Source organism: Onychomys torridus, chromosome 4, assembly GCF_903995425.1.
Source record: "Onychomys torridus chromosome 4, mOncTor1.1, whole genome shotgun sequence".
NCBI lineage: Eukaryota > Metazoa > Chordata > Mammalia > Rodentia > Cricetidae > Onychomys > Onychomys torridus.
Window position 1 is genome coordinate 94,813,490 of NC_050446.1, and position 19,095 is coordinate 94,832,584.

The 19,095-nt window shown below is 40.6% G+C and overlaps 1 protein-coding gene across 3 annotated transcripts in view; it reads right to left on the reverse strand.

Moving 5' to 3' along the window:
- Window positions 1-19,095, reverse strand: part of Znf106 (zinc finger protein 106) — a 49,144-nt gene that overhangs the window by 29,885 nt on the left and 164 nt on the right. Inside the window, exons 2-4 of one of the 3 annotated variants that reach the window (XM_036184092.1) lie at window positions 13,119-13,212; window positions 8,602-8,663; window positions 1,245-1,442 (exon numbers count right to left, since the gene is read on the reverse strand). In XM_036184092.1, coding sequence (XP_036039985.1) covers window positions 1,245-1,442; window positions 8,602-8,663; window positions 13,119-13,172 — 314 coding nt within the window. In that variant the 5' untranslated portion in view covers window positions 13,173-13,212. Of the gene's footprint in view, window positions 1-1,244; window positions 1,443-8,601; window positions 8,664-13,118; window positions 13,213-19,095 lie in introns of those variants that run through there. The other 2 variants (XM_036184093.1, XM_036184094.1) reach the window with 2 other exon arrangements.

The following is a 19,095-nucleotide window of genomic DNA, read 5'->3' on the forward strand; positions in this document are numbered from 1 at the left end:
TCCTATTCCTAAAACAGAAGCACAGACCACAGCTGTACTGTAGTCATGAGAACGGCGTCAGAAGAACTAAGCAATCCAAGGGTTCACAGTCATGTTGCTATGGGCATTTTAAGACTAAGAAAGTCTTCTTCAAGGACTTAAAAAAAAGTTAATATAGAGGATAAAAGTATATATTGCCTACCTATATTTAAATCTCTAACATAAAAAAGGTGAGAGTAAGTCTAACTAATATTCAAGAAGAATTTTTAAAAATTTAGAGTTTGAAATTTTCTCATCTTATGTTAGAACTTTAGAAACTACTACACTTCATTAATTGTTCTAGCATATATTTCACCTCATTAAGTAAGTACCTTTAGGGCAAAGCTAGGTGTGGCAAGTAGCACACACCTGTAATTGAAGCGCCTTAGGGGACAGAGACAAGTTCAGAATCATCTTTGCCTATGAACAAGCTGGAGACTAGCCACCATGGTTACATGACTGCCTGGCTCATTTAAAAACAAACAAACAAAACTTAAGGCCATAAAATCAGTTAAGTAAGGCCATAAATGCCTAACAAACAAATACATAAACACAGGTATAAATTTAGGAAGTACAATTAGGGAACTTACATTGCTCAAATAATTTTGACATTGTCAAATTTAAAATATATTAATATTTATAGAAATATCCAGAATGAACTGGACAGTGTGTAGTCACTAGAACTCCAAAGGTAAAATTCAAATTTGGCAGAAGCACTATGCTAATTTACAAGGGGTAATCCTTTCCCCTAAGGGATATTATTTGGGCAATAAAAATATTTAATGAATAATATAAATGAATAGTAGATGAAATATCCATTCGACAATGCTTATTTATACTCCACAGCTTTCTAGCAGAAAATTGGATACTAATAAAAACAGTTACACACAGTGACTAAGACTATAGTTTTCAGGTTTATAATTCTATTAGACAGCTTATCTAAAGACAAGACTGAGTTTAAGGACAGATAACAGCAGTTCAGGAAAGCATTTCATGGTCCTTAGTCTCCAGATAGCAAACTCAAACAAAATTTTATATTTAAGGTAAGATTAAGTTTTAGGCTCTTAAAGAAAGGCTTATTTTCAAATTTCAAATCATGGGGCTGAGAATGTAGCTCAGTTAGTAGAGAGCTTTCTTAGCTACACAAAGCCCTGGATAGTTCATCCCCAGGACAGACAAACTGTCTACATGAGACTAGTTCAAAACAACCAAACAAAATGACTTACCGACTTTGTTCTTTTCTCTCCTGTATTAACTGAACAAGTTCCTTGTCAAAATAATCTTCTTCTTCTTCTTCCTTTCCACCATCTTCTCTTTCCTGGGCATCAACATTATCTTTGTGCAACTGGCCAGAAATGTGCTTTGCATATGCAGAGAGACCCACTTCCGTGACCCCGCACACTCGGCACTCATGACTACTGTTCCTAGGGAAAGAGGGAGATGAGGGACATTCAATTCTCCCCACTGGCATGGCACGCTCACCAGACTGCTAGTTCCCTCTGAGAGACACTGCACAATTGGAGGCAGTGAAAAATTAGTGCTAATCAATGTCAAGGCTCCTTTCATCACTTTTAATAAATTTGTTTCTAGATTACTTTGGAATAAATTTTAGATTCTTTTCCAGCAATCAAGAGGCAATACACTTCAGATGAACGGGATTTAGGAGAAATCTTCTTGAATTGCTGTACTTAAAATCCTGCCAGAGGAAACATGGTGAAGGAGGCAGGGCAGGGGGCTCAGAGCAAACACATGCTGCTCTGGGGCACACCCATGGTGCCAGCTGCACTCGGAAAGCCTGGTGACAGCACTTCCATTTAATCTCCAGCTCTAAGCATTCTTCCAGTGACGGCTGGGGGTGGAGCAAAGAGGAGGGTGCAGCCAATCTCAACTGGGTAACTAAATTGGAACAGCTGGCGCTCTGCCTGGAATGTGAAGATTCCGGACCCTGGCAAATGACAGAAGTCCCAGCAAATGTTCTTAGTCTGGATGACACATGTGACACATTCTGCTTCAGCAGGGCTTATTTTCAACGGAATGGAAAACATGTCAGTTGTAGGAAGTTAACAGCTGTGTTAGGCAAATGTTTTTGCTCAAGTTTCAGAAAATGCTGCAGTTCAGACACAAGCAAACTGGCTTTTCTCTAAACCTGGTGACTGGCTTGCTTCTGTTTGCTTTTCTTTTACTTGACACAATGGCAAATCTCAGATGTGGCCAGTCTTAACAAGCAAAATCTTACATCCTCTTCAGACTTGTAGCATATCAATCAGTAATTTAACTGCTTTTAAGCTTCCTGCAATCCTTTGATTATGTCAGCTGTCCATGCAGGCACTAATGAGAAGAACCGTGCAAACTATGGCTGTCCAATAATTCAAGCATAATCCAGGCCCTTGTGTCATGGGTTTACAGCAGTGAAATTTATGTGCTTCTTATACCCGTCTGTGTCTACATCTATCTACCTATATAAATCACCACAGAGACATACCATGAAACACAGCCACTCACCCCACTCCTTTTTAAACAAATACCCAACCAAAATAAGCCAAATTGGTATTAATTAACAGAGGTCCTTGAAACCAAGCACTTCAATTACTAGAAGACAGTTTCTGTTACAGATCACCTGAACATCTGTTTAAAGTAAAGCAAAACAAAGCACACACCTTACTATAAGCATTTACTAAATACCAAACACAATGCTAAGTCACTCAGAGTTACAAACTATAAAACCTCAAACAATGCCTGGTACATTTTAAAAAGCAATACTGGGGTTGGGGAGATGACACCACTTTCTGCTTTGAACCATGAGCTCTATGGGGTCTGACACCCTTTTCTGGCCTCTATGGGTTCATACACAGCATATATTTACATAAATATACATTTGCACACATATGAAAAATACATCCCAGTGGGGAAAAGCAACACTGTCGGGCTGGCAATGTGTCACAGGGGCAGGACATGTACCCAGTTAGTGCTGGCACAAGGGATGAGGTTTGGCCTTGTAGCAAAAGTGTCAGTGAGTTCAAAGCCAGCCTAGTCTTCAAAGCTGTAGACCAGCCAGGGCCACTGTCTCAAAAAGGGAAGAAAGGAAGAAAAAAAGAAAAGAAGGAAGAAAGGGAGGGAGGGAGGGAGGGAGGGAGGGAGGGAGAGAGGGGAGAGAAGGAGGAGAAAGAAGAAGAAGAGGGAGAAGAAAAGGAAAACCAATAGTTTCTTCTTTAAAAAAAAAATATTTATTTATTTCTTGTGTGAAGGTGTCAGATCCCCTGGAACTGTAGTTACAGACAGTTGTGAGCTGCCATGTGGATGCTGGGAATTGAACCCAGGTCCTCTGGAAGAGCAGCCAGCCAGCAGTCTCAACTGCTGAGCCATCTCTCCAGCCCCACTACTGTTTCTTATATTGGATGAATCTCTAAAAATCTAAAAATGTAGAGAATTTACACTTTTTTTTTGGTTTATTTTGTTTAAAATGCTAAGAGTTTAAAACGTTTAAATGAGCCGGGTGGTGGTGGCGCACACCTTTAATCCTAGCACTGGGAGGCAGAGGCAGGTGGATCTTTGAGTTCGAGGCCAACCAGGTCTACAAAGTGAGTTCCAGGACAACAGGGACTAAACAGAGAAACCCTGTCTTGGAAAACCAAAAAAATAAAATAAAATAAAATAAATTTAAATGAAGAGTTCTGATGAGGTTCTCTAAAAATATCAACTGGTTACCCTGAGTTCAATGTTCTAATTCCACATCATCCTACAATACTTTTTTTTGGGGGAGCTGAGGATAGAACCCAGGGCCTACTGAGCTAAATCCCCAACCCTCCTACAATACTTCAATGCACTATTTACGAACTGCATCTGCATATTTAAAGATTAAACACCACCAGGTGTAGTGGCACACACCTTTAAGTGCTAGTACTCTGGAGGTAGAGGCAAGTGGATCTCTGTGAGTTTAAGACCAACCTGACCTACATAGTGAGTTCTAGGCCAGCCAGGGCTACATAGCAAGACTGTCAAACAAACAAACAACAACAAGAATCATTCCCTACTTTCTCCAGCTTATCAAGAATAAAGTTCTCAGCCGGGCGGTGGTGGCACATGCCTGTAATCCCAACACTCAGAAGGCAGAGGCAGGTGGATCTCTGTGAGTTCAAGGCCAGCCTGGTCTACAGAGCTAGTCCAGGACAGGCTCCAAAGCTACAGAGAAACCCTGTCTCAAGAAAAAAAAAAAAAAAAAAAAAAGAATAAAGTTCTCTGAGACAACTAGATTGATGCTAATTCACTAGGATGGTATTAACTTGTAATAGCAAGCAAGCATCTCATGGCAACACAGACAGTTTAAAATAGAAACAGAAATCTGTTCACAATGGGCAGCACCAGAAAACTCTGGCAACTGTAAGTGAAACACCATCCATACACTGTGACCGAAATCCAAGCCAACTTGGTTTTTAGTTAGAAAATCATTTTGTCTCCATCTATGTTTCTACTTAATGTATAAAATGCTAAACTGGATGTTGCCATACCAGTGGCCTCTTTCTACTAAAGACTTTCATACTATCTCTTAATTTTTCCAAAATTGCTGATTAAGACTATAAAATGGAGAGGAATTTTTCTTAGGTTCAAGACATCAACACCCCTCTTTTGAATTCTTCATTAATAACTGGCTTAAACACTTTGAATAACATATAATTATGGACAAAATGTAATGCTTTTGTGTCAGAGCTAACAAAGGCAATAATTTTCCTTAGGGTGTTTGAATGGCCCAAATTAGCTTCATCCTGTCACCACACAATTTCCCCTCATGTACAAAAGGCAGTCTTAAGATACTCCATGCATAAGCCTTTCCTTATTAAGCTTGCCTTAACTAAACCACAACAGCTGCTTGATAAATAAAGGCTTGAGTCTTTGGTAGCTTCTATCTGGAGAAAGTGCTTATATTACACACCTACCCCATGTCCCTAATTAGAAACCAAAGAAAGCCGTGCAGCAGCAGTGGCGCACATCTTTAATTCCAGCACTCAGAAGGCAGAGGCAGGCGGATCTCTGTGAGTTCGAGGTCAGCTTGGTCTACAGAGCTAGATCCAGGACAGGCACCAAAACTACACAGAGAAACTCTGTCTTGGAAAACCAAAAAACAAACAAACAAACAAACAACAAAGGAAACTGACCAAGATGGTCAAGCTTGCCTTCAAAACTGAATATAAAAACTTAATAAAGTATTTTATAATTCTTTACAAGATCATAACTAAAAAGTACAGTTCAGCTCTAAGCACAGTAATTAAACATGAAAATCCATAAGAAATGGTCACATGTTGAGGCTAACAGGGAAGAGGAATAAGCAGCATCGATGAGTACTTGTCCCTAAGGCATAAACCAGTTATGACTGTCCTTAAAATAATGCTTCAAGTCAATAAATGGTTTTGAGACTTCATGTGATTTTTCAAAATCTGATCAGCTAGTTTTTCATGCTATTTATTTGTTATAGGCTGGTGACTTGTTACAGCTGCACCTGATATATGAGGAAACCTGTACAAATGTGCTCCCCTCTAAATAAAATGAGTTAGGGTGCTCAAGATGGTATTTACAGGAGAAAAAGAAGTTACAGAGCAACACATAATCCACATGTGGTCCAGTTACTCAATCAAGACAGAGCAAACCATGTATATAGATCTCAAACTGTGAATGCATATAAAGTTTGGGTAGGATAGACAGCAAGATGGAATGGGATTTTATTAAAGAGGAATGAGGTAAATAGACTTACTTTCATTTTTTTTTTTTTCTCTTTGAGACAGGGCTTATCTATGTATCCCTGGCTGTCATGGAGTTCTTCCCTATGTAGATCAGGCTATCCTCGAACTCACAGAGACCCTTCTGTATCTACCTCCTGAGTGCTGGGATTAAAGGCATGTGCCCACCAGACTTACTTTCTATGATCCTGTATTTGTTATTATCTGAATCTTATATAAAATTTGTTTTCAAAAAAGTTTTAGGGGAAGCTAGGGAGATAGCTCAGCAGTTAAGAATGTTTACTGAGGCCGGGCAGTGGTGGCGCACACCTTTAATCTGAGCACTTGGGAGGCAGAGGCAGGTGGATCTCCGTGAGTTCGAGGCCAGCCTGGTTTACAGAGCGAGATCCAGGAAAGGCGCAAAGCTACACAGGGAAACCCTGTCTTGAAAAGCAAAAAACAAAACAAAAAGAATGTTTACTGAACTTCCAGAGGTCCAATATCCATGTCAGGTTGCTCACAAAGCACCTGTAACTCCAATGTGAGGGGGATTCAACATCTCTGGCTACCACAGACATCTGTATTCATGTGCACAGTCACATACAGATGTACACACACACTCGAAAATAATAAAAATAAACCTTTAAAAATAATAGCTTTATGAGGCTGGAGTGATGGCTCAATGGTTAAGGGCACTGGCTGGGGCACTCCCATGAGTCCCTCCTCTCTTCCAATTCGAATCCCCCAGTCTCACCCCCAGATCTGTAGCAGCCCACATGCTGGCCTCTCCTTCTGCTTTGCCTCCATTCCCAGGATTATATACACAGATCCTGGTGGCACATCCTCCCTCCCTCCTTGAACCTTTCCTTTCCTCCCTCCTGTGAACCCTCTCAGCAACTAGCTCACCCTATTCCTCAGTGCCAACTTCCAATACCTAGAAACACGTTCTACCCTGGAACCTTCAGTGATCACACCTGGCAGATCTAAGAAGCATTTCCTACCAGGCAACCCACAGCCACTACTCTCCCCTAAGAACCAGAGAGGGCAACAGAAACCAAGGAACAGAACACACACCCAACAAAAACAAGTCCAGATATCAGCACCTAGAGTTAGTCATCCCAAACCTAGATGCTGATTTACCAGCATAAAAACATGGTAACAGCCAGGACAACACGTCTCCCTCTACTAGAGCCCAGCAACCCTACCACACCAGGCCCGAGTAACATAACTGAAACACAAGACAAAGACTTCTAAATAGCTGTTATGAATGTTCAAGATATTCAAAAGGAAATGAACAAATCCATAAATGAAAACACAAACAGTGGAATGAAATGAAACAGTTCAAGACATGAAAGTGGAAATAGAATCCTAAAGAAAACCCAAACTGAGGGAAAGCTAGAAATGAAAAGTCTAGGAACTTGAAAACAAACCTCTGAGGCAAGCTTCACCAGCAGAATATAAGAGACGGAAGAAAGAATCTCAGACATTGAGGAAAAGATAGAAGGAATGGATGCCTTGGTCAAAGAAAATGTTAAATCCACCAGGGAATCTGGAATAGTATAAAAAGACCAAATCTACAATAAGAATAGAGGAAAGAGAAGAAAGCCAGGTCAAAAGCTCAGAAAATATTTTCCATAAAATAACAAACAGCAGAAAATCTCCCAACTGGAAGGAGTTGGTGTCTGTCAGGTACAAGAAGCATACAGAACACCAAATAGGACAGAAAAAGAAGCTTCCCACAACACATAGTAATCAAAATACTAAGTGTACAAAATGAAGAAAGAATATTAAAAGCTGCAAAGGAAAAAGACCAAATAATATATAAAGGCAGATCTAACTTCCAAATGGAGATTTTAAAAGCCAGAAAGGCCTGGACAGATATTTATACACGGCCCTAGACTACTATACCCAGCAAAACTTTCCAATCACAATAGATGAAGGAAGAAAGGCACTCAACTAACTCCAAAAGCAAATTTAAGCAGTGTCTATCTACAAACCCAGTTCTACAGAAGGCACTAAACAGACTATTTCACGCTTTTATTTTATTGCCACTAAGCATAACCATTACACATTACAGACCCAGGCAAAGAAGAAATCATTAGCATATAAATGCTAATGATATGTTAAAGCCTAATAATAACACATTAATTTACAGACACAAGATCAACTTGTAAGACTTACAATAAAGTTAACACACTAATGTCAAATAATAAGATGGCAGCTTCACAGAAACTTTATTATTCATGGAGTAAAATATAATTAATATTTATGGGTTTACAAAAGTTACCTTTATCTAATCTCTACACTTCAAATCCACATTAGTCAAGAAAACACAGAAAAAGGACATGGAATATACATACATACCACATTTTTTTTTTAACTTTTAAGAAATACCTTAAGCTTTAAATTATTAACAGAACATGCTCAAAAACACTTAAGGTCTTTTATTTGGTTTTGCAGACATTAATAAGCTTCAGCATAGCTTAGCAAGTTGTGGATTTCCTAGGCTATCTCAGCAAGACTAGGGGTTTACAGCACAGCATACTATTAATTTGGCTAAAGCAAAAATATGGAAAGTACTAGCTGTAAGGCCACTATGCAGGAATGAGTCAGTGTGTAAGAAAGCTTGCTCAACTTTGTTAAATCTACCTGCCCGAGTTGCTATGAATTCTGCCCATGTGTAGAAACGAGATGCACAAAGGTACCAGGGTTTATCATTTAAATGCCAAAAGCTGCTGTTATTAATTCTAAACAATGACTCAATGCCATCAGACAACAGCCATCATGATGGATTACTACAAAATCAGTAGGCAGATAGCATTAGCACTTAGACCCCCACATTAGCAAATTTATGGAAGAGAGCTGTTCTTATTACCTGCCCTTCAAGTTCTCAAGTTCCCTGTGATGCAACATGCTCCGCATGTGTTCGTCCATCTCCTTCAAAACAACAAAACAAAGCAAATTAACCAGGGGGCTGCTGGGGATGGGGTGGGTGGAGTTCCTCTGTAGATACTCAATTAACAATCTGGATTCAAATTCCTTGAGCCAAAAAAATTTGTGATCACTTTTCTCAATTTAAAATCAACATTGGTTCCACAATAAATAATTATCTGGCTCTATTTCATGCTTAATTTTGTTTTGTGGAGTAGGATCTCAGCCCAGGCATCTCTTGAACTCATTATGTAGTTGAGAATGACCTTGAATTCTGGTCCTCCTACCTCCATCCCCAGCGCTAGGATTACAGGTGCACATCACCACAGCTGGCTACCATTTTTTAAAAGTAACTTTTAGGTATTTTAAGTGGTTTCCCAAAATGGTTAGATGTATTGGCCTTAGAAGGGAAAAGACTTTTTTTTTTAAAGGTTTATTTATTATGTACACAGTATTCTACCTGCATATATGCCTGCATGCCAGAAGGGGGCACCAGATCTCATTAAAGATGGTTGTGAGCTGCTGGGAATTGAACTCAGGACCTCTGGAAGAGCAGCCAGTGCTCTTAACCTCTGAGCCATCCCCCACCCCCCCCCCCCAAGGGAAGACTTTGGAATGAATAATACAGGTTAGATTCTATTTCATTATAAGGAATGTACTAGATTTTGGGGGGAAGGTAGCAGTTAGATGTGGTGTTCATGCTGTAATCTCAGCACTTGGTGAAAGCCCCCAAACCTACCCATCATACCACCAGGGATCACCAGACCCAGCGCTTGGGAAGAAAAGGCAGAACCACTGCAAGTTTGAGGCCAGCCTAATCTACACAGGAAGTTCTAGTTCATCCAGGTCTACATAAAAACACCAAAGACCCAGCAAGAGGATGGCCCAGCAGGTCAGGGTACTTGCCACTGAGCCTGATGACCTGAGTTTGATCCTTAGAGGTCACATGGTGAAAGGAGAGAGCCTATCTTCACATGCACACTATGGTATACAAGTGCACAAGTACGCACATGCAGGCACACAAATGGACACACACACACATAGAAACAAAATGTTTTTAAAAAGTCTTTCAAATCACTTAGCTTCTAAAACTATTTGGCTACTTTATGTTTATGTGGTATATGTATATGTTCATGTTGGTGTGCACATGTGCATTTACACACACATGCACAAATACATATAAGTGTGTGTGATTGTGGAGGTCAAAGGCCAACATTGGACATTTTTCTTAATTGCTTTCTACCTCATTTTTAATTTTTTAAAGTGTGTGTACATGAGTGTGCATGCATGTGAATGCAGGTGAGTGTTGAGGCTATAGGATCCCCTAGAGCTGGAGTTAAGGTGGTTATAAGCTGCCCAACATGGGTGCCTGGAACCAAACTCAGGTCCTCTGCAAGAACAGTAAGTGCTCCTAACCACTAAGCCATCTCTCAGGCCCTCCACCTTACTGAGATGATGTCTCTCAATAAAATGGAAGCTTACTAATTCAGCTAAGCTGCTGGTCAACCTCTATGCTGAGACTGTAGATGCATCCTGCTCTCACTGGTTGTCTGTGTGTTAGGGATCCAGATTCAGGCCCTCAGGTTTGCATGGGAAGTACTTTACTGACTGGGACATCTCCTAAGTCCCTATTTGTTTACTTTTATCCACATTCTTTCCTTAATCAAATGAAAGCTTCTCGAAAATAAGTTAAGACTCTTATTTAAGGTTTGGCAGAGCCTGGCATATAAGTTGTTAATAAACATTTGTTGAGACTGGATGATGGTGGTGCATGCCTTTAATCCCAGCACTCAAGAGGCAGAGGCAGGCAGATATCTGTGAGTTCAAGGCCAGCATGGTCTACAAAGCTCGCTGTTACACAGAGAAATGAAAAGCCAAAAACAAACAAAGAAAAAAAAAAACAACCCACATTTGTTAATGAATATGGCTGGTAGGTATTAAAAAATGAAGCCTCACCAGGCAGTGGTGGCGCGTGCCTTTAATCCCAACACTTGGGATGCAGAGGCAGGCGGATCTCTTCGAGTTTGAGGCCAGCCCGGTCTACAGAGTAGCTCCAGGAAAGGCACAAAGCTACACAGAGAAACCCTGTCTCAAAAAAAAAAAAAAAAGAAAGAAAAAAAGCTTCTCTCTTAGAGTGGAAGAGATGGTTCAGTGGCTAAAAGCACGGGTGACTCACAACCATCTGTAACTCCAGTCCCAGGGGATCTGGTGCCTTCTTCTGGCATCCTTGGAAACTACATGCACATGGTGCACAGATCCAGGCAAAACACTTATCTACATAAAATAAATAAAAATCTCAAAAACTTTAAAAAGTAAACCAATAAAGCACCTCCATGGAGGTTTTTTTAAACACACACACACACACACACACACTTTAAGGAACTGGAGACATGGCTCAGCAGTTAAGAGCACTTGTTGCTCTTACAGAGGCCCAGGTGGGTTCCTGGAACCTACAAGGGCCCTCACAACTCTCTACAACTTCAGTTCAGAGGATCTGGCTCCCCGTTCTGGCCTTAGTAGGTACCAGGCATGCACCTGGTGCACAAACATACATTCAGGGAAAGCACCCAGAGACGTAAAATAAAAATAATTAAGTCTTTAATAAACAACACTTTGAATGTGGCTGGGCACAATGGTGCATACCTAGACCCACACTCAGGAGGCTGAGGCAGGTGGACCTGAGTCCAGAGACAGCCTTGGTTATAAACCAGAGCCAGGAGGGGACAAGGAGGACCAAGACTTTAGGACAAGGGAGACCAAGACTTGGCACAAAGCAATTCACTCATGGCTCTACTTTGACTACCCACTTTTCAACTTCCTCAATTGGTTTAGTTGGGTTTCATGAAAATATTAAACCTCTGCAAGGTTCTGTGTCCATTTTACCTTTAGTAGAAGAAAATGACCTGTGGAGAAGCTATCACTAGAACATATGGACACATCTGGGCATGGTGGCAGACACTTGTAATCCTCAGGAGACAAGATGGCAAGTTTAAGAACAGCTTGGTAGCTACACACCAAAACCCAAAAAGGTACATACATTCAATTTAAAGAGCTGTAAACATTTCATGTATAATTAGAGAATGGCTGCTTACAATACAGTTAATAGACAGCTACAACTCAATTGATTACCGTAGACTATATTCTGTGTTGACTCAAACACTCTCCCATTTAAACCAGAAAATATTACTAAGTATTACCTTCATAAGCACTCAAGGATGCAAAGTTAACTCCTTTATTCACCAGGTATTCCTCAAGTGCTTATTATGCCCTCCATACAGAGCTAGTCACCGAAGAAGTAAATGTGAAAATCAAGTGGTTAAACTCAAATCCAGGAAGAGCTGACACCAAGCATCATGTTATAATATAAGCACATAATGCACTTCATCATATACAGCTTGTCAGAGACAGTGTAACTACTCCACAGCCCATTACTGCTTTATCTTCTATAGTGTGATAAAGAGGACAGCTGTTAAAAACACTTCCTTTAAGTGGTGATCTTACTGGAGTGTTTCCTTACTATCTCTACAAAGCTTCATCTGGACAGAGCTTTACAAGTGACCCTTTCTAGCTGTAAGTGATTGTCATCAATTAGAACAAAACATATGAAAACCCAGGCAAGTTAAAGACAGAATATAAAATTTAAAACTCCATCAATAACCATTCAAGGTGACACCTGCAATCTCAGTACTCAAGGGGAAGGTAGAGGGATCCCTGAGAGATCCTCCTGCCTCTGCTCCCAGGTACTGGAATTACAGGTGTGCATTACTATGAGCCTGGACACACACACAAAAATCAAATACATATAATAAAGGCAGTATTTGTTAAATTGCTATGAACAAAAAAAGTGCATGATTTATGGACTGAGGATATAACTGGAGAAGTAGGGTGTTTGAGTAGAATATATGGAGTCCCTGGGGTAGACAACACAAAGTAAAATTTCAGAAAGTAATAAAATCTCAATTACCTTAAATTGTAAGATATTTTCTCTTTAACTGATTGCTAACTAAAGTTCTCTGTATCATTTACCCTTGAGTACCCTAAATTCTGGGTAGAGATTAATACATAGTTACTGGCTGCTTTTTGAGACAGTAATGAAAAAATACTCATGGAATGAAGCTGACTTGGGAGGAAAGCATAAATAAGATGTTGATAAAATGTTTTCAGCCAGGGCTGGGAATGGATTACAGCTTAGCTGGTAGAATGCTTGCCTAACACGAAGACTGCACAGGCAGTTTGACAGCACATCTGTAATCCCAGGGTTTGGGAGACAAGGCAGGTGGAGGAGCACCACAGTTTGAGGTCAGAGTACAAGGAATGTTCTAGCATTGCAGAGCAAAACAAAAAATAAAACTGTGACAACTTAAATTTCTAAATATCAAGTTTTAACCAATTTTAGGATGGCTTCAAACATGAACTGGACATAAAGCACCGGGTACTCTCTCTTTGTTGTTACGTTGTTACCTTTTTTGAGCCGTACACAATGTGGCACAATATGCATTTTCGTTCTCGGACCATAGTGATCAGATCTGAAGCACTCAATGTCAACCTGTAATGCCTGTAATGAGGAAGTAACAATTAGTAACCTTTGCAAGATCATCTTCTTTTTTTTTTTTTTTTTTTTTTTTTTTTTTTTGGTTTTTCCAGAGGGTTTCTCTGTAGCTTTGGAGGCTGTCCTGGAACTCGCTTTGTAGACCAGGCTGGCCTCGAACTCACAGTGATCCACCTGCCTTTGCCTCCCAAGTGCTGGGATTACAGGCGTGCGCCACCACTGCCCAGCTGCAAGATCATCTTTAATTCACTTTACACTCTGCCTCTCTATCTTTCAATCTCAACAAATACAAATTCCAGCTGTCCAGGTACCAAGGTTTAAAAAACAAACAGCCGGTGGTGGTGGCACACACCTTTAATCCTGGCACTCGGGAGGCAGAGGCAGGAGAATCTCTATGAGTTTGAGGCCAGCCTGGTCTACAGAGTGAGTTCCAGGACAGCCAAGGCTACTCAGAGAAACCCTGTCTTGAAAAGAACCAACCAAACAAACAAACTTTAGATTGTCATCCCCGATTCCCCTTCCATATTCCACCTAGCAGATGCTGTCAGTCCTATTGAAATACAACCAGCATTTCTTAACTCTCAAAACTGCTCACTGCTGAGGCACTTAGAATCTATCACAGCATAGCCTCGTGGTGTAAGTCCCCATTTCCATTCTTAGTCTCTTACCACAGCTGAAGATTCTCAGAATGGGACTGGTTTAAAATTTAAATCATGCCAGGCTGGTGGTGCACACCTTTAATCCCAGCACTTGTAGGCAGAGGCAGCCAAGTTCTAGGCCACATACTCAGACCCTATATCAAATAAACAAAGATAAAACTTAGGTTACATTATTTCTTTGCCAAGGTCCTTTCCTGTGGCTTCCCATTTCCCAGAAAATTAAAAAATTCTTGCCACGCCTTACCTAACACACTGATTTCATTTCCTGCCTACACTCCTGCTCTTGGTATCTAGACAAGCTAGCCCCTTAGACTCATCCATATAGTTTATTAATAAAAAGAGGTTGCTGTCTGCATAAAGAATAGAACCACTCCAAGAATCTTCAGAGATTCCAGAAGCAGGTGTTGTGATACATACTTGCATCTATAGCCCTTAGGTCAAGTTCAAGGTCAGCTTGAGCTACCTAACACTGGAGTCCACTTCAAACACCAAAGTCAAAATGTCCCCCAAATATTTATCAAGTGGCTCAAGTTGAAAATATCTGTTAGTTTCAAGAACTGTATTTAAAACACTGTCATCCAACTTTATTAAGACAATCTGATAGTAGGTCCAACCTTCCTAACCTCATGAAAGGGAGATCTTTATATACTGTATCTCTTAATATTTAGAACTAAAGGAATTTCTATAAGTGAACCTTTATAAGTGAATGCAGACTCCAAGTGACAATATGCTGTAAAATACTCAAGATTTTAACTGTGTCTGTGTGTGTGTGTGTGTGTGAGGGAGGGAGGCCTACAGCAAGATGAGGAGCAGTAATTAGGCTAAAATCCCTTTCTGGAATCCCACAGGCAATTTCCTAGTCTTCACCTTAACCCTGACAGAAATGAATGGATTTCTGGTAAGATGGGACAATTGGAAAGCCACACAGAACAAATTTCTACCTCTACCCCTAGGTTGCCTGGACAAACTGACACTTTTGGGAGGGCCTCACTTTGCAGAGTGGGTCTCAATAAAAAATTACATGGCCTCTAGCTAAGGAAGATATTTTAGTACACAGGGTACCCCTATAATGAGACAGGAGGCAGAGGTCTGCAGGCCAGATAGTCTGGCTTATAGAGCAAAAAGATCCTGTCTCAAACAGGGTGGAAAGATTAAGACCAACATGGAGAAGAGGTCTAATGATCTCCCCATGATGCATACCCACACCACCACCCATGAGTAAGCACTCAGACACAAATATCCTTTGGGGGGGGGGGAACCATTATAATCTTTAATTGATGTTTTTCTTCTTTTAATTTTAATTTAATGTAAATTTAAGTATTTTGAAGCTGGTAACATGTTACAAATACATTTATGATTATGTTTGCCCCAATAATTGATCTTTTAAAAGATCTTTAATTATATACTTGTGTATCTGTGTTGGGGTATGCATATGAGTACAAATACTGGTGGGGCCCAGAAGATGTCAGATTCTCTACAGCTGGAGTTACAGTCAGTGAGCCACCCCACTTCGGAAGTGGGTGCTGAGAAATAAATTTGGACCCTCTGTAGAAGTAATAAGTGCTTCCAGGGCTAAAAAAGATGGCTCAGTAGTTAAGCACCAACTGTTCTTCCAGAGGACCTGGGTTCAATTCCCAGCACCTACATGACAGCTCACAAGTGTCTGTAACTCCAGTTCCAAGGGATCTGAAGCCCTCTTCTGGCCTCTGTGGGAGCCAGGCATGCATGTGGTACACAGACATACATGAAGACAAAATACCCATAAACTTAAAACTAAATAAAATAGAGATTTAAAAAAGCTTCCAACATTTGTATTTTACATGGAGATGTAGCTGCTTTGACAGATGTGCTACACATCCTGCCATTAGGGTTGAGTATTGAGTAATATAGATAGGGATAAAATACAGAACTGGGAATACAGTTCATTGGTAGCATACTTGCTTAGAAAGGTGAGGCCCTATATTCAGTTCTCAGCAGTTAAAAACAAACCATAAACAACTATATAGCAAATTTTAGTAACATATTAAAATCCAGTGACAGGCTGGAAAGGTGGAAGAGCACTTGCTGCCCTTGCAAAGGACCCAGGATCTGTTCCGAGTTCCCACATGTTACTTCACAACCATGAGCTACTTCACAACCGTTAGCAACTCTAGTTCCAGGGGATCTGAAATCCTCTTCTTGGCCTCTGTAGGCTCTGGTACATGTTGTACATACATACATACATACATACATACATACATACATACACACACACACACACACACACACACACACAGATGCAAAACACTCATATACATTAAATTAAACAATCTTTAAAATTCAAGTGAAAGGGAGGCTGGAGAGATGGCTCAGCAGTTCAGAGCACCAGCAGCTCTTCCAAAAGACCTGGGTTTGAGTCCTAGCACCCACATGGTGGCACACAACTAACTACTTGTAACTCCAGTTCCAGGGGATCTGATGCCCTCTTCTAGCCTCTGCAGGCACTGGGCACAAATATGGTACACAGGCATACATACAGACTAAACATAAAAGAAAAATTAACTGAGTGAGTTTATATTTTTCTGGTCGTTTACAACTTTTTGTTATTAAAAAATGAAAAAGCTTAGGGTTGAAGGGCATAGCTCAGTAGGAGCCTGCTTGTTTAACTTGCAAAAAATCTCAGATTGTGAAACTGAAACTCTGGAACCACTGAACAATAGAGTCACACTTCTGCCATCCATCCCAACAGACATTCTACACTTTCGGTTGATTCTGACTGCTTTCCACAGGCATTCCACGTCCTTATATGCAAAACAGATGTGTATATATGTATATACACTTAAAATCCGCACGACTGCACACCTTCTTGACACCGTAACTTTAACACTGTATGTAAAGAGTATCTTGGAAATCATTTAACATTAGTACAGAGAGTTGGCTCATTCTAACAAATGCACAAATTTAATAAGTCCTCTGATATAAACCTGGGAACACCTATTTTTTTTTGATAGTCTCAGATTACAACAACAGCAAGCTTTAAGTGGGCAACTCTGCATCCTAGTTAAACAGAGTAATCATCATATAACTTGACTGTTTGGAGCACTTATCATTGGGCACACAAATACTAAACTTCCCTTTTGGTAACCCAATTACAAAACAAAGTCTGTAGGGTTCTCCCTGAGTCATCTCAGGGCTCAGAACCACTCAATGTTCCTTGCTTTTCTCATAGACTAGCCTTGAATTTGTTCTAATCTGGATGTACAATAACTACTATGGTTTTTCTTTTTAAACTACCTGCCTTTCTATCAAAGCAATTTGTTTCTGAACTAGCTTGATGAAATTGCTTCACACCTTTCCTCTTTCTTGGCTGTTTTGAAGCTCTCTTCAAAATCTATCTCGACCTTCTTCTAGTTAAAAGCTAAAATGGTCACATACCTGTAATTCCAGCACTCTGTGACTAAACTCAGGCTCTCAACTCAAGGCCAGTCTGGGCTATATAAGCCAGATTCTGTCTCAAAAATAAGAATTAAAACAAAACCTACTATTTGCTAGACCATTGGGTTAACTTCAGTTCGCTTTCCAAACAGGAGTGCTTAGAACTTGGTATAATAGAAAAATATGAGTGTTGCAGAAATTCTAAAATGGTGTTATAATAAAAAAATAAAAAAATAAAAAAATAAAAACAAACAAAAAAACAGGTTTGGGGATTCAGCTCCAAAAAAAAAAAAAAGAAAGAAAGAAAGAAAGAAAAAAGAAAAAAAAACAAACAAACCCTGGAGCCAGATATTGGGGTAAATGCTGAAAGATCAGAGAGACAAAGGAACAAGCCACAGCCACTTCTCACCTCACCAACTCCACAAATCCTCTGACTGAATGTCTCTGAGTCCTCAGCAAAAGGGGTCTAGCCAAAATGGGCTTCAGCGGAAAAAGCAACTTAATTCCTGTCTCCTCATGCCTTACATACCTTTCTCCACCCAGCCATATTACTTGCCTCCTAGTTCTGGGATTAAAGGCATGTGACTCCCAAGTACTAGGATTAAAGGTGTGTGCCACCACTGCCTGGTTCTATTTCTCTCCTAGACTAAATCAATCTCTTGTAGTCCAGGGTGGCTTTGAACTCACAGAGATCCAGACCGATCTTTGTCTCCTGAGTGCTAGGATTAAAGGTATGTGCCACCACTGCCTAACCTCTATGTTTAATCTAGTGGCTTGTTATATTCTCTGATCTTCAGGCAAATTTTATTAGAGTGCAACAAAATATCACCACAGATGAGCTTTGCTATAACCTTAGAGGAAGTTCATTAGTCCACGCATATAAACTTAAGCAAATCACCAGCAGCATCTTAGCAACCTGAGAAGAGCTAATGAAAAATCATCAATTATAATATCGCGTTAAATCTCTGTGACACACCTGGATGTAGTGAGTACAGCACAGTGGGTGCTAAGTTAACCCTAGTTGAATCTGATTATCCACTCTTCCATTCTTAGCCAAACCTGAGAACAGAGATTCCCCCATGGGGTTTCAGACCGGAAGTGGCTCTTATTTAGTATTAAATGGTATCTGCGTTTTAAATCACCACAATATAATTCATTATGATGGCTATAGCTCCAATCTGCTAAGAGAAGAATTTCCCTATCTGGTTCCAAGTTGTAAAAAGAACAAAAAACAAACAAACAAACCGAACAAAACACTGAAATCTCGAACGTCCCCAACAAGATGGCTTATTTTACTCTCAAAGATGACTACATTGAACAGACTGGAGTAGGAGGCGGTGCAAGCATCTCCTCTCCATAATTACTAACCGAGATTGTACTAAATATTAAATGGACACACAGCGTTCCACTAGTTGCTGGTACATTACTAAGACGCTTCCCAACAGCAGAGACCTCAAAAGCATAAAAAAGAGACGAGACTGTCAGTCTTGAGGCGGAGCGCGGTGGCCCTGGCATGAAACCCGGCAGCCTTTAAACAACAAACTAAGGCTGAGATTGCTCCCAGACCCTAGGCCGACAGAGGTCAGGGCCTGTCCCAGAGGTCAAAGACTTGGAGCCACGTGTCCAGCCTAAGGGGCTGCGAGCAGAATCGGACCGCCCCTGTGAGAATCTGTACCCTGAAGCCAGGTGCACCGCTCGCCCGTAAACTCTAAACCCACGCGGGTCACAAGCAGCACCCTGGCGTGGCTTGCGTGCAGGCGCAGCCCCACTACCTGCCCCAGGGGCAGACCATCCGACCATCGGCCTCCCACACGCC